Source organism: Syzygium oleosum, unplaced genomic scaffold (genome assembly GCF_021117445.2).
Source record: "Syzygium oleosum isolate NSW1041296 unplaced genomic scaffold, Sole_v2.1 Sole_v2.38, whole genome shotgun sequence".
Taxonomy (NCBI): Eukaryota; Viridiplantae; Streptophyta; class Magnoliopsida; order Myrtales; family Myrtaceae; genus Syzygium; species Syzygium oleosum.
The window spans coordinates 2,404,547-2,424,314 of record NW_026607522.1 but is presented as its reverse complement, the minus strand read 5'-3'; the positions used below and the strand labels follow the sequence as shown (position 1 = coordinate 2,424,314).

The 19,768-nt window shown below is 39.5% G+C and overlaps 2 protein-coding genes across 3 annotated transcripts; both read left to right on the top strand.

Moving 5' to 3' along the window:
* Window positions 1–601: 601 nt before the first annotated feature.
* Window positions 602–3,879, top strand: LOC130135847 (formin-like protein 20). Its single transcript, XM_056305647.1, has 4 exons — window positions 602–1,254; window positions 2,074–2,777; window positions 2,852–3,073; window positions 3,154–3,879. The coding sequence occupies exons 1-4, from the start codon at window positions 1,179–1,181 to the stop codon at window positions 3,877–3,879; spliced, it is 1,728 nt and encodes a 575-aa protein (XP_056161622.1). The 5' UTR covers window positions 602–1,178.
* On the top strand, window positions 3,851–14,118 carry LOC115664534 (disease resistance protein L6-like). 2 transcript variants are annotated; one of them, XM_056305654.1, is made up of 9 exons: window positions 3,851–5,931; window positions 6,503–6,546; window positions 7,840–7,928; window positions 8,011–8,398; window positions 8,543–8,764; window positions 9,644–10,328; window positions 10,441–11,533; window positions 11,776–12,090; window positions 12,183–14,118. In XM_056305654.1, the coding sequence occupies exons 1-9, from the start codon at window positions 5,033–5,035 to the stop codon at window positions 14,058–14,060; spliced, it is 5,613 nt and encodes a 1,870-aa protein (XP_056161629.1). In that variant the 5' UTR covers window positions 3,851–5,032; the 3' UTR covers window positions 14,061–14,118. The 2 variants fall into 2 exon arrangements, with proteins under 2 accessions (XP_056161629.1, XP_056161628.1); XM_056305653.1 differs by having other exon boundaries at window positions 3,855–5,931; window positions 8,011–8,764.
* Window positions 14,119–19,768: the final 5,650 nt, after the last annotated feature.

Genomic DNA, 19,768 nt, shown 5'->3' with positions numbered 1-19,768 from the left:
ACTTTGTTCTATCTCTAGCTCTCTTTGCTCTTTAATTTTTGCTCTGTTTTTTACAAAGCGCGAGAGTTGAACCTCGCACCTGCAATACTAACGCCCCCAGCCCCTAAATATTTACGGGCATAGCCGTGTACCTATTGGATAAGGATCACAATGCTAAAGTTCACGAATCATTCTGGTCATTAACGAGCGTAATTACTCAACGGGAACTTTGCTCCACGGAAATCATGATGACCAAGAAGACCGAAGGGGAAAGATCCCGAAGCTTTTTATGACGCAATGAGCTTTCGCATAACGCACACCTCTCTCTCTCTCTCTCTCTCTCTCTCTCTACTCTTTCTCTCTCTAGGATCATGTCGTGTCTGAAAACAGAAGAAGGGGGGGAGAGGGGAGGGAGTCGTAGCCGCCACGTGTACGCACGCGCCGATCCAATTGCAAAGATCAATTTATTAATCCAGTTCGATCCATCCAACCACAATTTCTCCCGTTTTTCTTTTTTCAATTTTTTCAATTTTTTTTTTCCATTTATCATTTTACTTTTCCTTTTGTCAGCTTCTTTTCGGGGACATCTCCTGCTCCAGGTTCTTGTGTTGCAGAGGAAGGTGTAATGGTCTCACCTTAGTGTGTCTTCCTTCTTCCTCCTCCTCCTCCTCCTCCTTCTCCATGTCAGTCCACTCCTCTCTCTCCCTCTCTCTCCTCCTCCCTCCGACCGCCTGATCCGCCATGCCTGCTCGGAACCCTAATTCGTCCTCACCCACCTCCGGCAATTCCCAAATTCTCTAACTTTATCGCCTGCGAATTTGCCTGCCTCCCTGCCCCCCCACCACCCCTCAAGAACCCTCGATCCCCACGAGCTTTTTCTCTTCAAGAATCGCGGCACATTCGGGTCTGGGTTCGGCCCTTTTCGGGGTTCGCGTTGTGGGTTTCGGCTGGGTTTCGTTTTGGTCCCCGGATGGTCGGGATTGGTTTCGATTGATTTGCGGGGAGAGGGAAAAATTTTTCCTTTCTCCGTGGTTAGATCTGGTTTCGGCTCGTGTTCATGGCGGTTGGTGGGTCGTGAAGGAGGTTCTTGAGATTCGACCGCGCCGCGAGATCCGCCATGATTGATTGATCCGGCTGGGAAAGCGTCCGACGGAATCAAAAGCTTTGGATCCGATCGGCGGAGAAACAGCGCCACGCAGATGGCGCTGTTCAGACGACGGTTCTCCTATCGGACGCCGCCGGATAGGCTTCTTGAGATCTCTGAGAGAGTCTATGGTACGTTTTGTCCGACCCCTCTTTCCGGCCCAATCCAATCCGTTCGTTTCTTTTGATGCTTTGGAGCTGCATGATTGATGCTTCCTCGTCGAATTGGGCACGTTTGGCTCAATTTGGGTTCTTTGGATGTGCATTTTTAGAAAGTTGTGCCTGGGGTGCAACTATCATTCATCAAATTGGGGTTTTGTATGATTCTGGGTTAGTTTGCTCATTCCACCTTGCCGAATTTTTATCTAAAGATCTTCGCAAAATGACCGAGTTTTTGACGGTGTGTCCATTTCCACTGTTGACATGCTGCTTTGTGTTATGTCCTATCCACTAGATGGGTATTGCCTTTTTGATTGTCCGTTCATTCTTTGCTTACCCAAGCTAGTCGGCACCGTTCCTTCTTCTCTTGGTAGTTGATATTGCAAGTGCGATACACGGGGTGAAGTCCTTTCTTGATATTTCCGAGGCCGTATGCTAAATTGCTAGTGATACCTCCACCACTGTTTGTGATGTTCATTCTTAAAAACTCTAAACACGTATGCAAGGGCATTTTGTTTTAATGGGGATGTTTGGATTGATCTCGTGTCCCTACTTCTTAAGTCAAAAGTTGCTACCAGTTCTTCTATGAGGAAGAACTCTTCTTGATGTTTCTCGTGTAAACTGCTTCTACTCTTCGTTTGTGGGAGAAGCTATATCCAATGTTCTAAGATGGGCAGCATCGAGCTGATTTATTCCTTTATTGTTGTTACTTGGCTTTATTATTGTTCGATGTATCTGAACACAAAAATGTGGCTTCATCTTTTTCGTTTTTTTATGCTGTTTCTCTTGCAGTCTTCGATTGTTGCTTCTCAACGGATGTCTTGGAAGAAGATGAGTACAAGGTCTACATGGGCGGCATTGTAGCACAGCTTCAGGATTTCTTTCCTGATGCTTCTTTCATGGTCTTCAACTTTAGAGAAGGGGAGATGCGGAGTCAAATCTCAGACATCTTGTCTAATTATGACATGACGGTGATGGACTATCCTCGGCAGTATGAGGGTTGTCCCCTGCTGCCACTTGAAATGATACACCACTTCCTCAGATCAATTGAAAGCTGGTTGTCACTGGAAGGGCAACAAAACGTGCTTTTGATGCACTGTGAAAGGGGAGGTTGGCCTGTGCTCGCGTTCATGCTTGCTGGTCTTCTTTTGTACCGTAAACAGTATAATGGAGAGCAGAAGACTCTTGAAATGGTCTACAAGCAAGCTCCTAAGGAGCTTCTTCATCTTTTGTCTCCTTTAAATCCACAGCCTTCACAGTTGAGATATCTGCAGTACATTTCCAGGAGAAACTTGGGTTCAGAGTGGCCTCCTTCTGATACGCCTTTACTTTTGGATTGCCTGATTCTTAGACACCTTCCTCTTTTTGATGGAGGCACAGGTTGTAGGCCAGTTGTTCGTCTGTATGGTCCGGACCCTTCGACACCAGCCAATAGAAGCTCTAAGCTCCTCTTTTCAAGTTCTGATATGAAAAAGCATGCCCGTTTTTATTTACAGGTAATAGAAATAAATTGGAGAGTAAAGAAAAAAATAAAACTGCAAATGAAAAGTACTTATATTTGTTCTTGCAGGCGGAAAGCATACTGGTCAAAATTGATATTCAATGCCGTGTCCAAGGTGATGTTGTTCTTGAGTGTATCCACCTGGACGAGGATCTAGTTCGAGAAGAGATGATGCTTAGAATTGTCTTTCACACAGCCTTTGTACGGTCAAATATATTGGTGCTGAATCGTGATGAGGTCGATGCTTTGTGGGATTCCAAGGATCAGTTCCCCAAGGACTTTAAGGCGGAGGTAATTCCTTGTTTTTTGTCTAAGAATGTTTGGTTCATGGTGTTGCGGGAGTTGAGTGCATTTACTCATCTCTGTACCAGGTACTCTTTGTGGATGCTGATGCTGTTGTACCTAATCCCACCTCAGCCACGACTGCTGAAGATGGAAATGAGGCTGAAAGTGCTTCACCTGAGGAGTTCTTTGAGGTCGAAGAGATATTCATTAATGCGATAGAAGCACAAGAATGGGAGAGGGAGAGTGATGTAAGTACTTTGCAAGGCAAACCTAAAGATGGTGATGTGAAAGAGGTATGGAAGGAGGACGTGGATGCTCATTCATTTCAAGATCGTGCATCAGATGATGGAAACCTCAGACATGACGTGAAGGCAGATTCTGGATATGATGCTGTAAAAGACATTGTTGTGGATGATGTGAAGTACAAGAATCATCAGGGTGCGGATCTGGGTCTCCATATGGTGAAGAATCATCTGGCTACAGCACGTGGAGCCCCACCTCTGCCACCCCCTCTTCCATCACGTGGAGCTCGACCTCCCCCTCCACCTCCCCCATCATATGGAGCCCCACCTCCCCCTCCGCCTCCCCCTTCATATGGAGCCCCACCTCCACCTCCTCCGCCTCCCCCACCTTCTTGGGGCACTCCACCACCCCCTCCGCTGCCATTGCGAGGAGCTCCACCACCCCCTCCGCCACCTTTGGGCGGAGCACCACTGCCACCACCTCTTTTACATAGTGAGGAAACAATGTTGTTGATAATGTTTTTGCATGCTTCAACTATAACTGGTATTTCAAGAAGTGCGCAGTATTAAAAAATCCTAAGGATTCTGCCATGTTACTCTGTAAAATTATATCGTAAATTCAGTCTCGGTATATTGTTTCTTCTCAATTTGACTATGACGTGGGACTCTAGATCTGCTGACATCAAGTACAGATTCAGAAGTCTAGGACAGAAACAAGTTTGTTTTCCTGCAGAAGTAGCATAACCGTTCATGGAGGCCTATTGCGAATAAACTCGTTGCCTCTAGTGAACAAATTATAACCATCTAGCCAATTGGCACATACATTACCTTCCTCAAAAATTAGTTGTTCCCTTGCCGGTTCACTTAACTTTGAATTCCTACCAAGTACAATTGTGAGTCCACTTCTAGTATCCCTCATCTAGAACCCGTATCCCAGGCCATTTTTAGTTCTTTTATCACTTTGTAGTGAGACTTCTTACTCTTCTATGGAGCTTACTAGATAAGAAACAATTCCTGCAAATGATACTTTGTTAAAATCTAAATGATGTTAGGGTATAACAATATAAGAAATTGCAATGGAATAGTAATTTCTTCATTTTGAAAGGAGCCAACTAGTAAATGGTGGTATGAAAACCTTTAAAATGTTCATTTGCTGAGGATCCTCATGAGCTCGTATTTGCCCTAAAACTCAGGGAATCCTGTTCGTTAGTTGACTCATCAGCTCTAATCATCTTGCACCTCAATGTAACTTGTAAGCGATCTGCAATTGAAGTCACTCTTGTGCAAGTTCATGAACATTGATTAAGGGTTTGCATGTTTATAAACCGGACAATGTACCAGGTCATTGTCACGATTTTGCACGTATTTTTCATGTGTTCTTCATTTTCCATCACAATTCTGCAAGGTGTCTTATGGGATGTAATTTTCATCTGCAGCCCCCTCTGCACAGGATCCAAACATTGATCCACAACATGGCCCCACATTGGATGGGTATGGTCAGCCATCTGTACTGTCCGATCACACATCTTCTTTTCCTGGACAAGTCCATTCATCATTATTGCCTCCTCCTCCTCCTCCTTCTGCTGCTGCGGTTTCATCAACTTCTGTAACGTTGTTCGGCATAAATTCACCGAAATATTCTTCCACTTCCCCTCCTAGTTCCCCTTCTCCTCTTAATGTCCCACCATTGCTGGAGTCAACTTTGCTCAATGAGAAAAAAGAGATGAATCCACAAAATGATAAGTTGGTCTTCTTAGGCAATCCACTGATGTCATTTAGTTTCAGGGAGTTTTTGAATGGTAATGCGGAGGTTCTTGGGGAAGGGAGCATCGGGACATCTTACAAGGTAGTTTTGAAGGAAGGGACAACAGTGGTGGTGAAGAAGCTAAGGGATTTGGCTTCATCTACAGAGCAATTTAAGGAGCAGATGGAAATGCTTGGAGCAATGGATCACGAGAACATAATTCCTTTGAGGGGGTACCAGGGAAAGTCACTGTTGTATGATTACTTGCCCATGGGAAGTTTATCTGCACTTCTACATGGATTCAGAAAAACAGGAATGAGCCCGCTAAGCTGGGAAATTAGGCGTGCCATTGCACTTGGAGCTGCCCGGGGAATAGAGTACCTACATTCTCAAGGTCCCAATGTCTACCATGGAAGCATCAAGTCATCCAATGTCCTCCTCACGGCAACATATGATGCACAGGTTTCAGACTATGGCCTGAACCAACTCAAGACACCTTCCAATCACCCTGCATCAGAGGTCGCTGATTGCCAAAAAGCAGATGTGTATAGCTTTGGGGTGTTGCTTCTGGAGCTTCTGCTTGGGAAAGCACCTACTAATAGTTTCAATCTTCCCAGCTGGGTCCATAGTGCGATTCAAGAGGAGCTGGACGGGACTATTGATGTTTTCGATCCCGAGCTCCTGTCATACCAGCATGTAGAGGAATTAACAGGGCTGCTGCATGTGGCAATGGTTTGTGTAGCCCAATGTCCTGGTATGCTCCCTTCAATGTCTGAAGTGCGGAGGATGATTGAGGAGTTGTTTATTCCTAGTGTTCTGAGTGACTGGGACTTGCAGCTAGACCAAATCAATGAATTGAACCATGACACGTCCACTTGGTAAGTTGTTTTAGCGGTCGCCAATATTCACAATGGGTCATCTGGCTTCTAAGGATCACATTTAGCAAACATAAAATCAATCCAATCTTTTAGAATAAACACAGGCAAATCAGTTAAAGAGGTGTCACTATCAAACCTATGAAGAGAAGTGAGCCAGATTGCATCTTTTATGCACTCTCGAACAGTAGCAGCTTCAAGGCCCATCGATTACACTAAAAAGTAGAAGTACTAATAATGGTAATTGCCAATTAATAATACTTCATGAATGAAAAGAAGCCTCCCTCATGAAATTAATGAATAAAGAGCTGTCCCTAGGTAATAATTGTGTATCAGTCCATCAAAAACTGCATAATGTCAAGCATATACTGAAGACAGATGACCTTTCTCATTGTTTCTCATTTCTTTTCTCTAGTGGTGATATGGGTGTATGCTAATTAGCAAGCAACCTGAAAAAAGAAGAGAGATGTGTATATAAACTATTTTGAGATGCTCGTTTGTAAGGATATGATCCATCTTAGATTCTTAGTACACTGCAGTACAGTATTGCCTCACTCGGGAGATTCTTTCGCAGGAAACTACCAGATGAAGCTTTGAGTGTTTCCGAAAATGCTTACGGTAAGCTTTTATATGCTCAATATTTTCTGGTTTGCTAATATCGAGTGAATCATTACAGGTCAAGGATCCTTGACACTTTCGTTTGCACTTGGCTGGTACCAATGACTGCTAGTTTTGTATTTTGAAACATCAAAAAAAGTACTTCCAGAAAATGAGAATTAATAGAAAGTCTCTTTGATTCAGTATGAAATATTGAACCTTATTATGATGCTTTGAAGTGCTAGTGCATAAATCTCAGAGTAATTTGGAGAGCATGTGTTTTCCTGTTTTGTGGGTTAGGCCCGCAAGGGTCAAGTGCACATTTCAAAGTCTGAGAAGAAACAACTTTGTTTCCCAGAAGTCTGATTTGTGATTGGAGGTGCATGTGAAAAACTGTCTGCCTCTTGTCAACGAACCATGATTAGCAAGCCAAATGGAAAACCACTCCAACCCTGAAAATATGATTTTATGGGTCATTGCCTGTCACTATCAAGTAATTTCGACTACTAACTGTGAGTCACCAATAGTATCAGCCAGCTAATATCATGTTGCTTGCCATGTTTAATTCTTGTCTTAGGATCCGCAACTTAGCACAGAGATATACCTACACAGAAAGAAAACTCACTTAATAGGTCCATGGCCGCATAAGATAACAAACCTTGAGCAGCTGTTGCTTAGCCTCAGTTGTCTTCTGACCCCATAAATAATCAATTTGACCAACTCATGGTGGGACCAACAGACATGCATGCCTACTTCGCCAGGGGTTGCTTGCTCCTTGTTGAAGGTCTTTCTCTAGACACACTTCCCTAGGTGTTTCCTTGTTAGATCTAATGGATTTTATGGGCACAAGAAATTGTCTTGGAATAAATTCTCTCTTCAATGTGATTTCAACAAGTTAGTAAAAGGATATAAACATTTGTAGGAATTTAATTTTGAAAATCCTTGGAGCTTTTGTCTATCCTACGAACTCAGGGAATCATGTTCCTTAGTCGATTCATTAGTTTTCAGGAAGTATGGATCGTGCTGCAGCTGTGTAAAAGACCTTTTTCACTCACTTATCTTCTGCAAGTTTATGAACTTGTATTTTGACTTGGTTGTTAACTGACTTTGAAATTTGCTAGGTCAGAGGCCGTGATTCTGCACATATATTGTCTTTATATTATTTTACCTCATGATACGGCATTGTTTCTTAAAGGGTACTGCATTTCAGGGGCTCATATGAGTAATTTTTCTAAGCCAAAAAGCAAAAAGTTCTTGCTGACAGATGCCTTCTGTTGACAATGTCTTGATTTATACATGTATATGTGGATGCAGTGTCTGACAAAGCATTCATGTGGGCGAATATTCTGATGCTTGATTTTGAAACTGAGCTATTTGGGATCTGCAAAGAATTTGGGGCAGAGGTATTGCTTCATTGGTATACTAAGCATCTGTGGTGTTTATATTGCTAGAGAGGTCATTCATTTTTTTCTCATTTGTGAGTAGATTACTTCCTTGCAAATGGATGCTGCTACTTCTGCCGCTCCGGTTGATTTTCCCAATGATGAGGAGGAAAAAAAGAATCAAATAGCAGAAAGAACAAAGAAGATTGAACTCCAAGAACCGCAGGACGGAGACCAAGAAGCCTACTCTATTATACCTTCTAGAGATGCTAATATGAGTATTAAAGAGAACGAAGCTCAAGAACTGCCTGTATGGTCCAATACTGGGTCAACCTCAATTCTGCCACTAATGCCACCTCCCAAGTTAGAAGCAGCAGTTCATTCAGCTGAGGATGGATCTTGGGCTAGTGCTGGCACACCTTCAGAATCTGCATGCCCTTCTCTGAATCAAAACTTCGATTCACAATGTGGCATCACATTGGACAGGAATGGTCAGTCCTCCATATTGTCCAACCTCACATGTTCCTTGTTGTCTTCTTCAGGACAATTTCAGTCATCATTAATTACTCTTCCTCCTCCTCCCCCTCAATCCTCTGGGGCGTCATCATCAAATGCTATTTCATCTGATCCCCCAGCCAGTGCCCCTTCTCCAACCCCGCTTGTTTCAACTCTGCTAAATGAAGAAGAAGTGCTTGACCTACCAAATGATTATGGGGCTCAGATGGAACAATTGGTGCCTTCTTTCCAACAGTATCAATATGCAAGTTTCGCAAGAATGATCATTAAACCACCAAAACTGCAGGCCGTCAAACAGCAACTATCCACTTCTTTGGCAATGTCTCAAGATATCACCTCAGGTAATAAATTCAAAATAGCATTTTACTCTCCATAGTTTTAAAATTTTCCGCATCCAATTTGTGTTGTTGAGTGGATCATTTTCTGAAGAATTCTGAACTTAGAGAACTATCTAATTAGTTCATCACAAATTTATGAATTCAAAGTTCTGCCCACTAGTTCCACCTATCATCTGAGAGAATTCTACCATTTGGTGAGGGGTAAAATACACAAACTTGGAGCCAACAGATCAGTCTCGATGACTTTTATATATTTAGTTACTGTTATCACTGGATAATTCTTTAAATTGTGTGAGAAATGTGTAATAGCATTATCATTGAGTAGAGCATTTTCGAAACAACGGTTGATAAAATTGATCTGGAAACTCCACTACGAGGTCATTTAGTTTCTCAGTTACATTGCCATATCAATAAAAATCAACTGATGTTTAATGACTTTTCCCCTTTGAAATGACATACTGATGAGTGAGTAAATTGCTGCCAAACCTGGGTACAACAAATGAGAAAATCTTAACAGCCTTTTTTCTTATACCATTAGACCTCCATTGCATTATTCAGTTTTTCTTTCACAATTTTCTTACTTAACATGGTCCGACTGAAGTTGATGGATTTACCTGCATATTTTTTGTGTATTTTACAAAGTAACCATGCTAAATAGGTGATATGTGGAAACAAAATTCTTTTTAACTGTCCTGTTCTTTAAATGGTTGTTATTGCAGTTATTGTTGCTTTTTGCGTTTTTCAGTTCTTCCTTTCCATACTAAATCAAGTGGGGCTCTCATCAATTTACTCCAAAACAAAACAGAGGTCTATTGAGATATCTTGTATGGTTCAATGAATTGTATCCTCTTTGTTGTGTCTTGCTGGGTAAACATTAAACAGGTGTAAAGACAGAGTTTCCAAACGGGGAAGAAGGAATAGCACCTGTATCAGAAAAGGAATTTGAGGTCAATTCTATTGGTGGCTGTGCATCCCTATTGCCCAGAAACGGCAGTAATGTTAAAGCCACTGCTGCTACACATAACCCAGCACAGCTTCCAGAAACGATGTTGCTGCATCTGGAAGAACCATTACAGATGGAAGACTCACCATCATCAACCTCCATGTCATCTGGATATGACTACGACGTTTTCTTGAGTTTTAGAGGGCCCGATACCCGATCAGGCATCGTTGATTTCCTCTATACCAGCTTATTAGCTGCTGGTATCCACACATATAGAGACAATGAAGAACTAAGAGTAGGAGATGAGATTGGTCCTGGGTTACAAAAAGCGATCTGCCATTCACAAATTTCAATTCCCATCTTTTCCAAGGGCTATGCCTCTAGCAAATGGTGTCTGAATGAGTTGGTCCAAATGGTGGAGTGTAGGAAAAAAAGGAGACAGAAGATCATGCCCATTTTCTACAATGTTGCACCATCTGAGGTCCGTCATCAAACTGGGTTTTACGGAGAGGCCTTTGCTTCGCATGAGAAACGATTTGACAATAAGGTTATTAGCAAGTGGAAGGCTGCTCTCAAGGAGGCTGGCGAGCTAAAGGGATGGGACAGTGATTGGGCGACCAATAGGTAATTGATGTTGCGGCTTGTTGCTAGTATGGCTTTCAGTCATTGCTTAACATTCTTTATAGTTTTTCCTTGATTTTCTAATTCCTCTTCTTTTTCCCTTTGATACCATAAGGCGCGAAGGAGAGCTCGTAAAACTGATTGTCCATAAGGTTGTGGATGAGTTGAAAAAGGCTTATTTGCTAGTGACCGACTGCTTGGTCGGAGTTGAAAATCATGTGAAAGAAATCAATAGAATGATGTGTGGAGATTCAGAGGACACACGGATTCTTGGGATCTATGGTTTGGGGGGTGTAGGGAAGACTACTCTTGCCAAAATCATCTACAACCAGCTGTCCCATGGTTTTGAAGATTGTTGCTTTCTTTCTGCTATCAAGGAAACTTCAGAGCTGAAGGGTATCGAATGTTTGCAAAATCAGCTAATCTCCGATATTCTCAAAAGAAACTGGACTACTATCAGTAATGTGGATGAAGGAATGAAGACAATTAAAGAAAGGTTGTCTGGCAAAAAGGTTCTTGTTCTACTCGATGATGTTGACAAAAGGACTCATTTGAATTCACTTATGGGAAAGCCTGCATGGTTTGGTTTAGGAAGTAGGATTATTATAACTAGCAGAAACAAGGATATTGTTGATGTTCCTGAGGTTGCCTGTACTTATGAGCTTGTGAGCATGGACTTCAATCAATCTCTTCAACTTTTTTGCAATCATGCTTTTCGAAGTGATTATCCTCCAGATGAATATGATGCTTTCTCCACAGAAGTAGTCAAAACTACAGGAGGTCTTCCTCTTGCTCTTGACGTAATAGGTTCACAGCTATCAGGCAAAAGCAAAGATGTTTGGGATGTTACATTGAAGAAGTTGAGAAAAGTTCCTCACGAGGAAGTCAAGAGAAAGCTGAAAATAAGTTATGATGCTTTGGATGATTCGCAAAAACATATCTTCCTGGATATTGCTTGTCTCTTTGTTGGATTTGATATAAGGATTGTAATTCACATGTGGAACGAAACCAATATCTTCCCAGGTGAAGGCCTTCGTGTCCTTCAGCAGTTGTCTTTGATAAAATTGAAAGAAAATAAGCTGTGGATGCACAATCAGCTAAGAGACCTTGGTAGAGACATTGTTCGTCGAGAATGTAACATGGAATTGGAAAAACAGACCAGATTGTGGGATCATGAGGAAGCTTTGGACATTCTGATGAAAAAGAAGGTACCATTTAATTCTATTATTTGGTCCCCATCAAACTGACTAAGTTCATACATTTCGCTTTAATTTTGTGCTTAATATCCAAGGGGAGTTATTCTTAAGCCTTTTTCGTTGCTGTCATAGCTTATTCAACTGTTAGACTGATGCTCAAATATTCTTTCCAAGTTTTGGGGAAAATTATACTTCTTTCAAAAATTAATTTAAATAGAGATCATGTGCTTTCCCTTTTGTTTTCTTGCTAGCAGGGATCCAAAAAAATTGAGGCTCTTTCCCTTAAGTTTGACAATCAGTTGCAATGCTATTATGCAAACCAAGAATTTGAGAGGCTATCAAATCTGAAATACCTTGAAATGAGGGTCGTCCCGGAAAACTGGCCTTCAAATGATTTTGCAGCCAACATACAAAAGCATCCGCCTATGCTTTCCAAGTTGAGATGGCTTTCATGGCATCAATTTCCTCTGGATATTAAACTGATCAACCTTTCCATGATGAACATAGTCATTCTCGATCTATCATGGAGTAAATTTTCAGAAAGTTGGGTTGGTTGGACTCACATCAAGGTAAGATTATTTTGTGATAGACACAATGTTTCTGTGGCTGCCTCCTCTTATTTGATCCATGATTTCATAGTTATATGATTGCTCTTTTACAGATGGCAGGGAATTTGAAAGTTTTGAACTTGACTGGTTGTGCACACTTGCATAGAACTCCGGACTTCTCGGCAAATGTAAACTTAGAGCACTTAATCCTCGAAAACTGTGCAAGGTTGGTCCAAATTGACATATCTATAGGGCATTTGACGCAGTTGGTTTTTTTGAACTTGAGGTTTTGCATTAAACTCCGCAAGTTGCCAGAAGAGATATGTAACCTAGAATCTCTAAAAGAACTTCTCATTGACGGGACTTCTATAAGAGAGATTCCAGAATGGAGAGGGATGAAAACGCTGGAAACTCTCAGTGCTTGTGAATGTCTTTCACTAAACAATTGCAGATCAATTGGTAACTTAATGTCGATATTGAGGCTTTCTTTGGAAAATGTTGAAATTACTCAACTTCCTCCAGAAATTGGAGAGCTTGTGAAGCTTGAGTACTTGTCTTTAAGTAAGTGTAAGTTGCTAAGGAGACTTCCAGACTCAATTGGTAATTTGGAATCACTAATCCTTCTAAATCTATCGTACACGCATGTTGAGGAGCTGCCTGATTCACTCGGGAAGTTGAAGAATTTGAAAGTTTTAAGGATGTATGGTAGCTCCATAAGAATCATACCTAGTTCAGTTGGGATGTTGGAGAAGCTGGAAGAGATAGATGCTGAGTTCTGTTGGCGTTTGAAGGGGGCAATTCCTGATGGTATTGGGAGGTTATTATCTTTGAGGGTCTTGAAACTTTCAAACACTAGAATATATCAAGTACCAAGACTACCTGAAAGCCTGATCAGTGTACAAATTTCCACTCAATCTATGACGACACTTCCTGATCTATCAAACCTGATAAATTTAATAGATTTGGATTTAGACATTCGAGAAGTTCCATTGGCCAAAGAGGATTCTATTTTTGTAGAATCATCTCAGCTTGTACAGTATCCATCACCATGGTGGATTGGACATTTATGCAATCTTGAGTCTTTGAAGTTGTCATGTGACACCATAGTTGCTCTCCATAAAGATATTGTTCTTCTTTCTCAGCTTAAGAAACTTGAACTTCTTTGCTCTAACTTACAGTTCCTCCCTAGCCTTCCGTCAAATTTAAGATGCTTGCTGGTTAAATCATCTCAATCAATGGAAACATCTATAGATCTATCAGAATTGAAGGAACTATCAGAATTGAGGATTGATTCTTCAGCAGTAACAGGTATTCAAGGCCTTTATGATTTGGAGAATCTCAAAATTTTGGACTTTAGAGCACTCAATTCACTTGAGAGATTACCTGATATATCGAACTTGAAGAAGCTCAGTGAGCTGCATTTAGAGTACTGTCATAATCTGATTGATGTTCAAAGTATTAGCGGCTTAGGGAATCTCAGAATTTTGAAGCTTATAGCAATTCCATTGCTGGAGAGATTACCTGATCTCTCAAACTTGAAGAAGCTCACTGAACTTCACCTTTGGGACTGCCATGGTGTAACTGAAATTCCAAGCTTTGAGGATTTGGAGAATTTGATAATGTTAAAGCTAGGTGAACTTCCTCTGCTCGAGAGATTGCCGGATTTATCGAACTTGAAGAAGCTCACAAAACTACATCTAGGACAGTGTCAAAATCTCGTGGAGGTTCAAGGAATACTGGATTCATTGGAAGACTTGTGCATAGAAGGGTGCAAATCTTTGGTTGAGGTGCCTGATCCTTCAAGTTTCAAGAAACTGAAGTCTTTACACATTTGTGATTGTGAGAAGTTACATGTTGACAAGATTCGCTTCTCGGACCTTGAGATACCTGACAGGGCACATGAAAATTCGACATGCTTGATACTGAGTAAAATAGGCTTCTGTGTTTGTCAGCTGGGTAAGGAATTTTTTTTGCCGTCTTTTTCTTCCTAACAGTGTACTTCCTGTCATAAGTTAATTTAAGCTTATTGAGAGAAGTTGATCATCATAAGAGCTCAGGCCAACATCTCCGGACACAGTGCTCACTTCACTGACTGGAGGACATTGATTTCCCCTGAAGCAGGAATAAGTATCGCTAACTTGACACAACCAAACTTCTGTGACATTGGTTTTTGATCGCATGAATCTTTGATCCATCACTCTCACGGTACTTGCATTGGGCAACATTCATTCTCATTAACATTGGAGGGCTTTCTCCTTGCTTATCTGATGGATTTTCCGCAGTTTCCTGGGAACGAATTTGTTTTCCGCATTATGCTCTCCAGCACATATGAGAGGTGAATATGGCCCCTTGCCATTGCCTAGAGTGCCGTTGTATAAATGAAATGTTTCAAATCTCGCAGTCATTCATTGACAGACCACCCAATTATTCCCATTAATCATTGTCGAAGATGGGAAATATGGACTCTTTCTGAGTGAGCGCGACTTTTTCTTAAGGCATCTTGATCAAAATGTGTTCGTTTGGAGGTAGCAATCGATCTCTTAACGTACAGGTAATCCTTACTTAGAACAGTAACTAATCCCAGGGCTCATGTGACGTATGGTAGACTTGCATATGTTCTGGGTTTTTATGTTGCAATACATAACAGCTAGATCATTCTGCAATAGCTACTTAAAATCTAGTATTATGGTTGCACGCTACTGCTTCCCATGACATTATTTTTTCCACACTGGTTATAAAGCTTAAGAGAGAGGGTAGAATGTTACCTGGAACTGGGGGAGGCTTTGGTGCCTGCACAATTAGCAACTCACAAGAAAATACTATCAGAAGCATGATGTCGTTGGAAAGCCTTAATTTTGCAGATTGCTCGTGTTCCGTGAGGCAAAAATACAGAAGACAGTTCCTTGCTGGTAAATTCTTGAAAGCGTTGGTAACTGTGTAACCAGTTGACCGGAAATTTGTTTACCTTGGAACTAATTTGTAAGCTAGCAACAGGTTTTGAATAGTGACATTTACTTGTACTTCAGAAGTTACTAATTGTCTTAATAACCTATCAACATTTAATTTTTGATATTAACTATGTGTTAAAGTTATTAACTAGTCTACAAGATTGGCTCCCTTAATTTGAGTGATTTAATAACATATCTCCCATTATAAGTTACCGACTATTTTTAGCTTAGTGAATGGTATTTGATTCACTTACCAACTTTTTACTTAATTATTTCTAAATTACTAATTCTTTTGCAATTTACCAACAGTTATCTTTGGACCTTACCAACATATTGTTTGTTGGAGATCAAACATTATAAAGAGTGCTGACGGTGCTGAAGATATTCATGGAAGCAAGCAACGAGGTTGATTTCGATGAAAATTAGGCTATTTGGAATAAATATGGCACGGATGTACAAGTTTGAGACTTTTTGTGGTATTAACCCTTTCTTTTAACTATCGTAAGTTTCGGTAAAAATTTCCATACGAGATGTGGTCTCGTTTTGTTTTTTAGACAGGTCCATAGAAGGACACTAAAAGTTAGTAACCACGTAAAAGTTTTATTAAGAATGTTATTAAGCATTATGTTAGTTTCCTTCCCACTCACTTTCATTCCATTTTCCTTCCCTCCATTCATTTTCTTTCCCTATACCTTTTTCCCCAAACATGTCTGTGACACGCACCATTGGGACAAGATAGTAAATAGATTGGGTTAAATTGGGTTCCTAATGCACCCCAATTGCGGGACAAGTCGGATGTAATCGCACGGACAAGCTAAATCTATGTCATGTATCTCATCACGTGGCAATTACAGAGACAGATTGAAATTCATGTCTTCGCTCCGACTTTAACCATGGAATAGATAGTAGATTAAATGAGTTTTGCTAAATTATATGGATTATATAATTTTGATAGAGGATCATATCATTTGAGAATACATAATTAAAGATATTTTCCGTTATACCATTTTTTTTTACAATTTAGACTAAATAGGCAAAATGAAGTTTGGACATAGCAAATTAATAAGTTGATGCTTATTGGGTATATGTGAGCCAAGTGTCAAAATTATGCCATGTGTCCCGCTATGTGGCAGTCACTCAGCCAAAGTGAAGTGCGATGTGGTGAGTATAGGAGCTAACATTCTCTCAGTTTCGACTTTAATTATATATAAAATAATAAATTAATACACTTTTATAGGATTTTAAAGTACTCATTAATATGGTCCTTTTATCATTTAGAAATCTTATAGGATTATTTTAAATTTTAACAATTAAACATGCAAAAACGCACAATTTTAAGCGAAATTATGTTGCATGTAAAAAGGGATAGTGTCACTAGCGATCCTTGTGATCCTTGTACAATTGCCTGAAATTCAAGATTATTCCTCTACTTTCTTTTCTGGGTTTTTTTTTTTTGGTTGAAATTTCTGGTTCATAATGGTACTAGTTTATTTTCGAAAGTGAGGATGCAAATACAAATGAGTGCCAAACCTTAAAATGGTATTTGCAAATATTCCTAAGACTTACCATAGCATTATTCAATTGCTTGCCAAAAACTTTTGTTTGATTTTTCATTCATAGCCATGTATCAAATTTTTTTTTTATCTTTTATCAATTATAGCTGTTGGTTTGTTACCGGAATGACCTACGGATAAACTATAGATCTTTTAAAAAATTACAGAGACCATTTTGAAAAAAAAAAATTAGAGACGATTTTGAATTTAGTGCAAAAATAAAAGTATCAGTGATGGATTTATCCTTTTTAACATGCACTAGAATTCTGCTTAAATTAACGGATATTTGCAATTTTAATTGTTAAAATTCTAAATATCTTATTTGATATCTAAATAATAAAAGACATCATATCAACTAGTGCTTTCGGAACATGTGAAGAAAATAAATTATATTTAGTTGAAGTTGGAGCTGAGAAAATATTCGTTCAAATTGTCGTCACGTGGCATTTTAGTTTGACTCAATGATTGGCACATGGCATAATTTTGCTATTTGGCTCACGTTTGACCTTAACGGGATAAACGCACTTGAAGTCATAAAATTTGTCGAAAAAATGTAATTGAGTCCTACAACTTTCAAAAAGTATAATAGTCTTAAAACTTATCAAATTTGTACAATCAAATCCTTTTGTTAACACCGTCAATTTGGCTTACGGAAAACGTTGACGTGACATTTTTTATTATTATTTTATTTCTCCTACATTGTAGCTTTTCATTATTTTCTTCTCAAAATCTTATCTAAATTAGATTAAAAAACTAAAAAATGCTAAAAATTTATTTTAAAAAAATCAAACTAAAAATAAACGAGCAAAGCCCTCTTCGAAGGGGCACTGTCGTTGCCCATAACCAGAGAGGGCAGGCAGAGGTCACTTGCCCTCCCAACCCTAGGAGAGGGTGAGGCCTCGATAGCCCTAGACAAGGGCCAATGAGGCTCGCCCAAATCTGGGCGATTGGGTGATGCCGGCCCTTGCTAGCCCCAAGTGAGGCCTTGTTGGCCCTAGGCACGGGCCGGCGAGGCTCGCCTAGGTTTGAATTGTAACATCCCGAATTTTCATAAAATTTGAACCTCGCATTTGTATATAAATTAACTTCACTTTCGATAAATAACTAACTTATCCTCAATTGTACAAATAATTTAACTTTAACTAATATACATCAAAACCTCCTATACCATGTAGAAACCTATCTCCACTTTCGCTGTGCACTCCGATCCTTACTAGTGATCTTCAGAAGCATTAATCTAATGCCCTTGAACTCCTCACTTGATAAATCTGTAAAATATATTGGGGTGAGCCTAAGCTCAGTAAATGAACTCTCTAGGTCTAAGGTAGAAGATCATCCTACCGCTCAACCGGGAAGCACCACAACATAAAAACAACCAATATTTCATCACAAAACACTTATAGGAATCACTATAATTAGAGAAAGGCCTTTCACTATCTATATAAATATAACCGATTCTTAATTAATCTTGTATTCATAACAGAATAATACTCGAGAAGGACTATACGCATCATGTATGATTCAAGCACTTGTCGTCCAACCCAAGTACGACATGTTAAACATTTCATCTTCTACGAGCATGCATCATAATATACATCAAAATCTACCTCTTCAACCAAATATTCAAATTGCTCATCACTTTCCCACTTTAGTAGCAAGGACATCAACAAAATAACGTGAGTTCAAGACAAGTACATGATTATTTCGTTTTGCAAGTGAGGAAGTAAATGCATTGCCTTTTCTATCATGATATGATGATAGAAATCATTAATAACATTGCATAATATTATTCATTAAATACAAGCGAATGGCATATCATTTCATAATGCACAAGTATCATCCTAGTAGCTCACCAATATACACAGGTGAGTTCATATTCGTCACTGGCCAGAACCATCTCAAGTAACGAGGCATCGTCACCACCAACTCGTGGGGAACGGAATCATTCATACCCTTTGCCACGCCTCAGCCTATTCATTGTGGGTATCATCTACATCAGCGAAGATAAATACACCATCCGCATGATGATGATCATTTCTTAACATCATACTGTGGCTATACAATCCATGTCATACTATAACTATACAAGTCATGTCATCATAGGATTTCATGTCATTTCAACCTTGTAGAGAACTATCTCATACGGTAGAATATCTGGCTAACTCCAAAGTCTCATCCATATAGTCATATAAGAGAATTCGTTCGGTGGCAAATAGGTCGTGGCAAAGGTCTTAATCACGTGGCATCATTTACATACATTTCATAACACACATAACAATTGACAATATGAACATCGACAACTCAAAGAATCGACCATGTGATTAATCAGTAATACTTAGTTAGTATTTCGGTAACTTAGTCGAATTACAAAAATATTATGATTATCGAATCTAGTTTTGCCATTTCATATATTCACTTAATCAAGCCATATTAATTAAATTAAACACCCAGAGTTATTTATTTTTCATCTAAAACAGACGCGTATTTTATTTACACTATGGGCATGCCACATATTTTATAAAATTGCCAAAACAACGCACTTCCAATTTAATTACACAATTAGGTCCAGTTTTGCATAGTTAGATACTTTGTCTAGATTAAGCAATTAATTCTAAAAATAACTTAACCACCTATCATAATAAGGTTCCTCCACTGTGAACAGTCCCCAGAACTTTCAGTATTTACAAATTCGCCCCTCAACTTGGTGAAATTACAAATTTGCCCCTAAAGCTTATAAACTCATTTTTTAAAACCGGTTTGATTTCCTTTAATTAATATTACTTAAAAACCCACTAAATGACACTAAAATTCATAAAATAACACTGTTCACAGCCCCTCTTCATTTCTGTAAATTCGAAATTGCCCCATACCTTGACAAGAAAAATACCAAAATACCCTTTTTATGCCTAGTTTTACCATTTTCTTATTATTTCCCATCTAAGGTGCAACAAAACCATTTGGGTATTCTTTCAAACACCTTTTCGGCATGCATTAAAGATTTCAATATAGACAAGAAATCACTATAACTCTAATTGTAAATCTTGGAACCTATTTGCACTTAAGATCAAATTTAAACTAAACTAACAAACATAACCAACCAAGTCAAGAGTACTAAGTAGATCAATCTAACTTAACCCCTAGAGTTTTCACTTACTTTGAATGGGATCTTGAACAACCAAAGCCTTTAATCACTTTGTA

Excerpts from the sequence above, each read along its gene's own strand:
- LOC130135847 (XM_056305647.1), top strand. The coding sequence starts at position 1,179 with ATGGCGCTGTTCAGACGACGGTTCTCCTATCGGACGCCGCCGGATAGG. Across the intron at positions 1,255-2,073 it reads GATCTCTGAGAGAGTCTATG|TCTTCGATTGTTGCTTCTCA; the intron begins GTACGTTTTGTC and ends TTTCTCTTGCAG. Across the intron at positions 2,778-2,851 it reads ATGCCCGTTTTTATTTACAG|GCGGAAAGCATACTGGTCAA; the intron begins GTAATAGAAATA and ends TTGTTCTTGCAG.
- LOC115664534 (XM_056305653.1), top strand. The coding sequence starts at position 5,033 with ATGAATCCACAAAATGATAAGTTGGTCTTCTTAGGCAATCCACTGATG. Across the intron at positions 5,932-6,502 it reads AACCATGACACGTCCACTTG|GAAACTACCAGATGAAGCTT; the intron begins GTAAGTTGTTTT and ends ATTCTTTCGCAG. Across the intron at positions 6,547-7,839 it reads TGTTTCCGAAAATGCTTACG|TGTCTGACAAAGCATTCATG; the intron begins GTAAGCTTTTAT and ends ATGTGGATGCAG.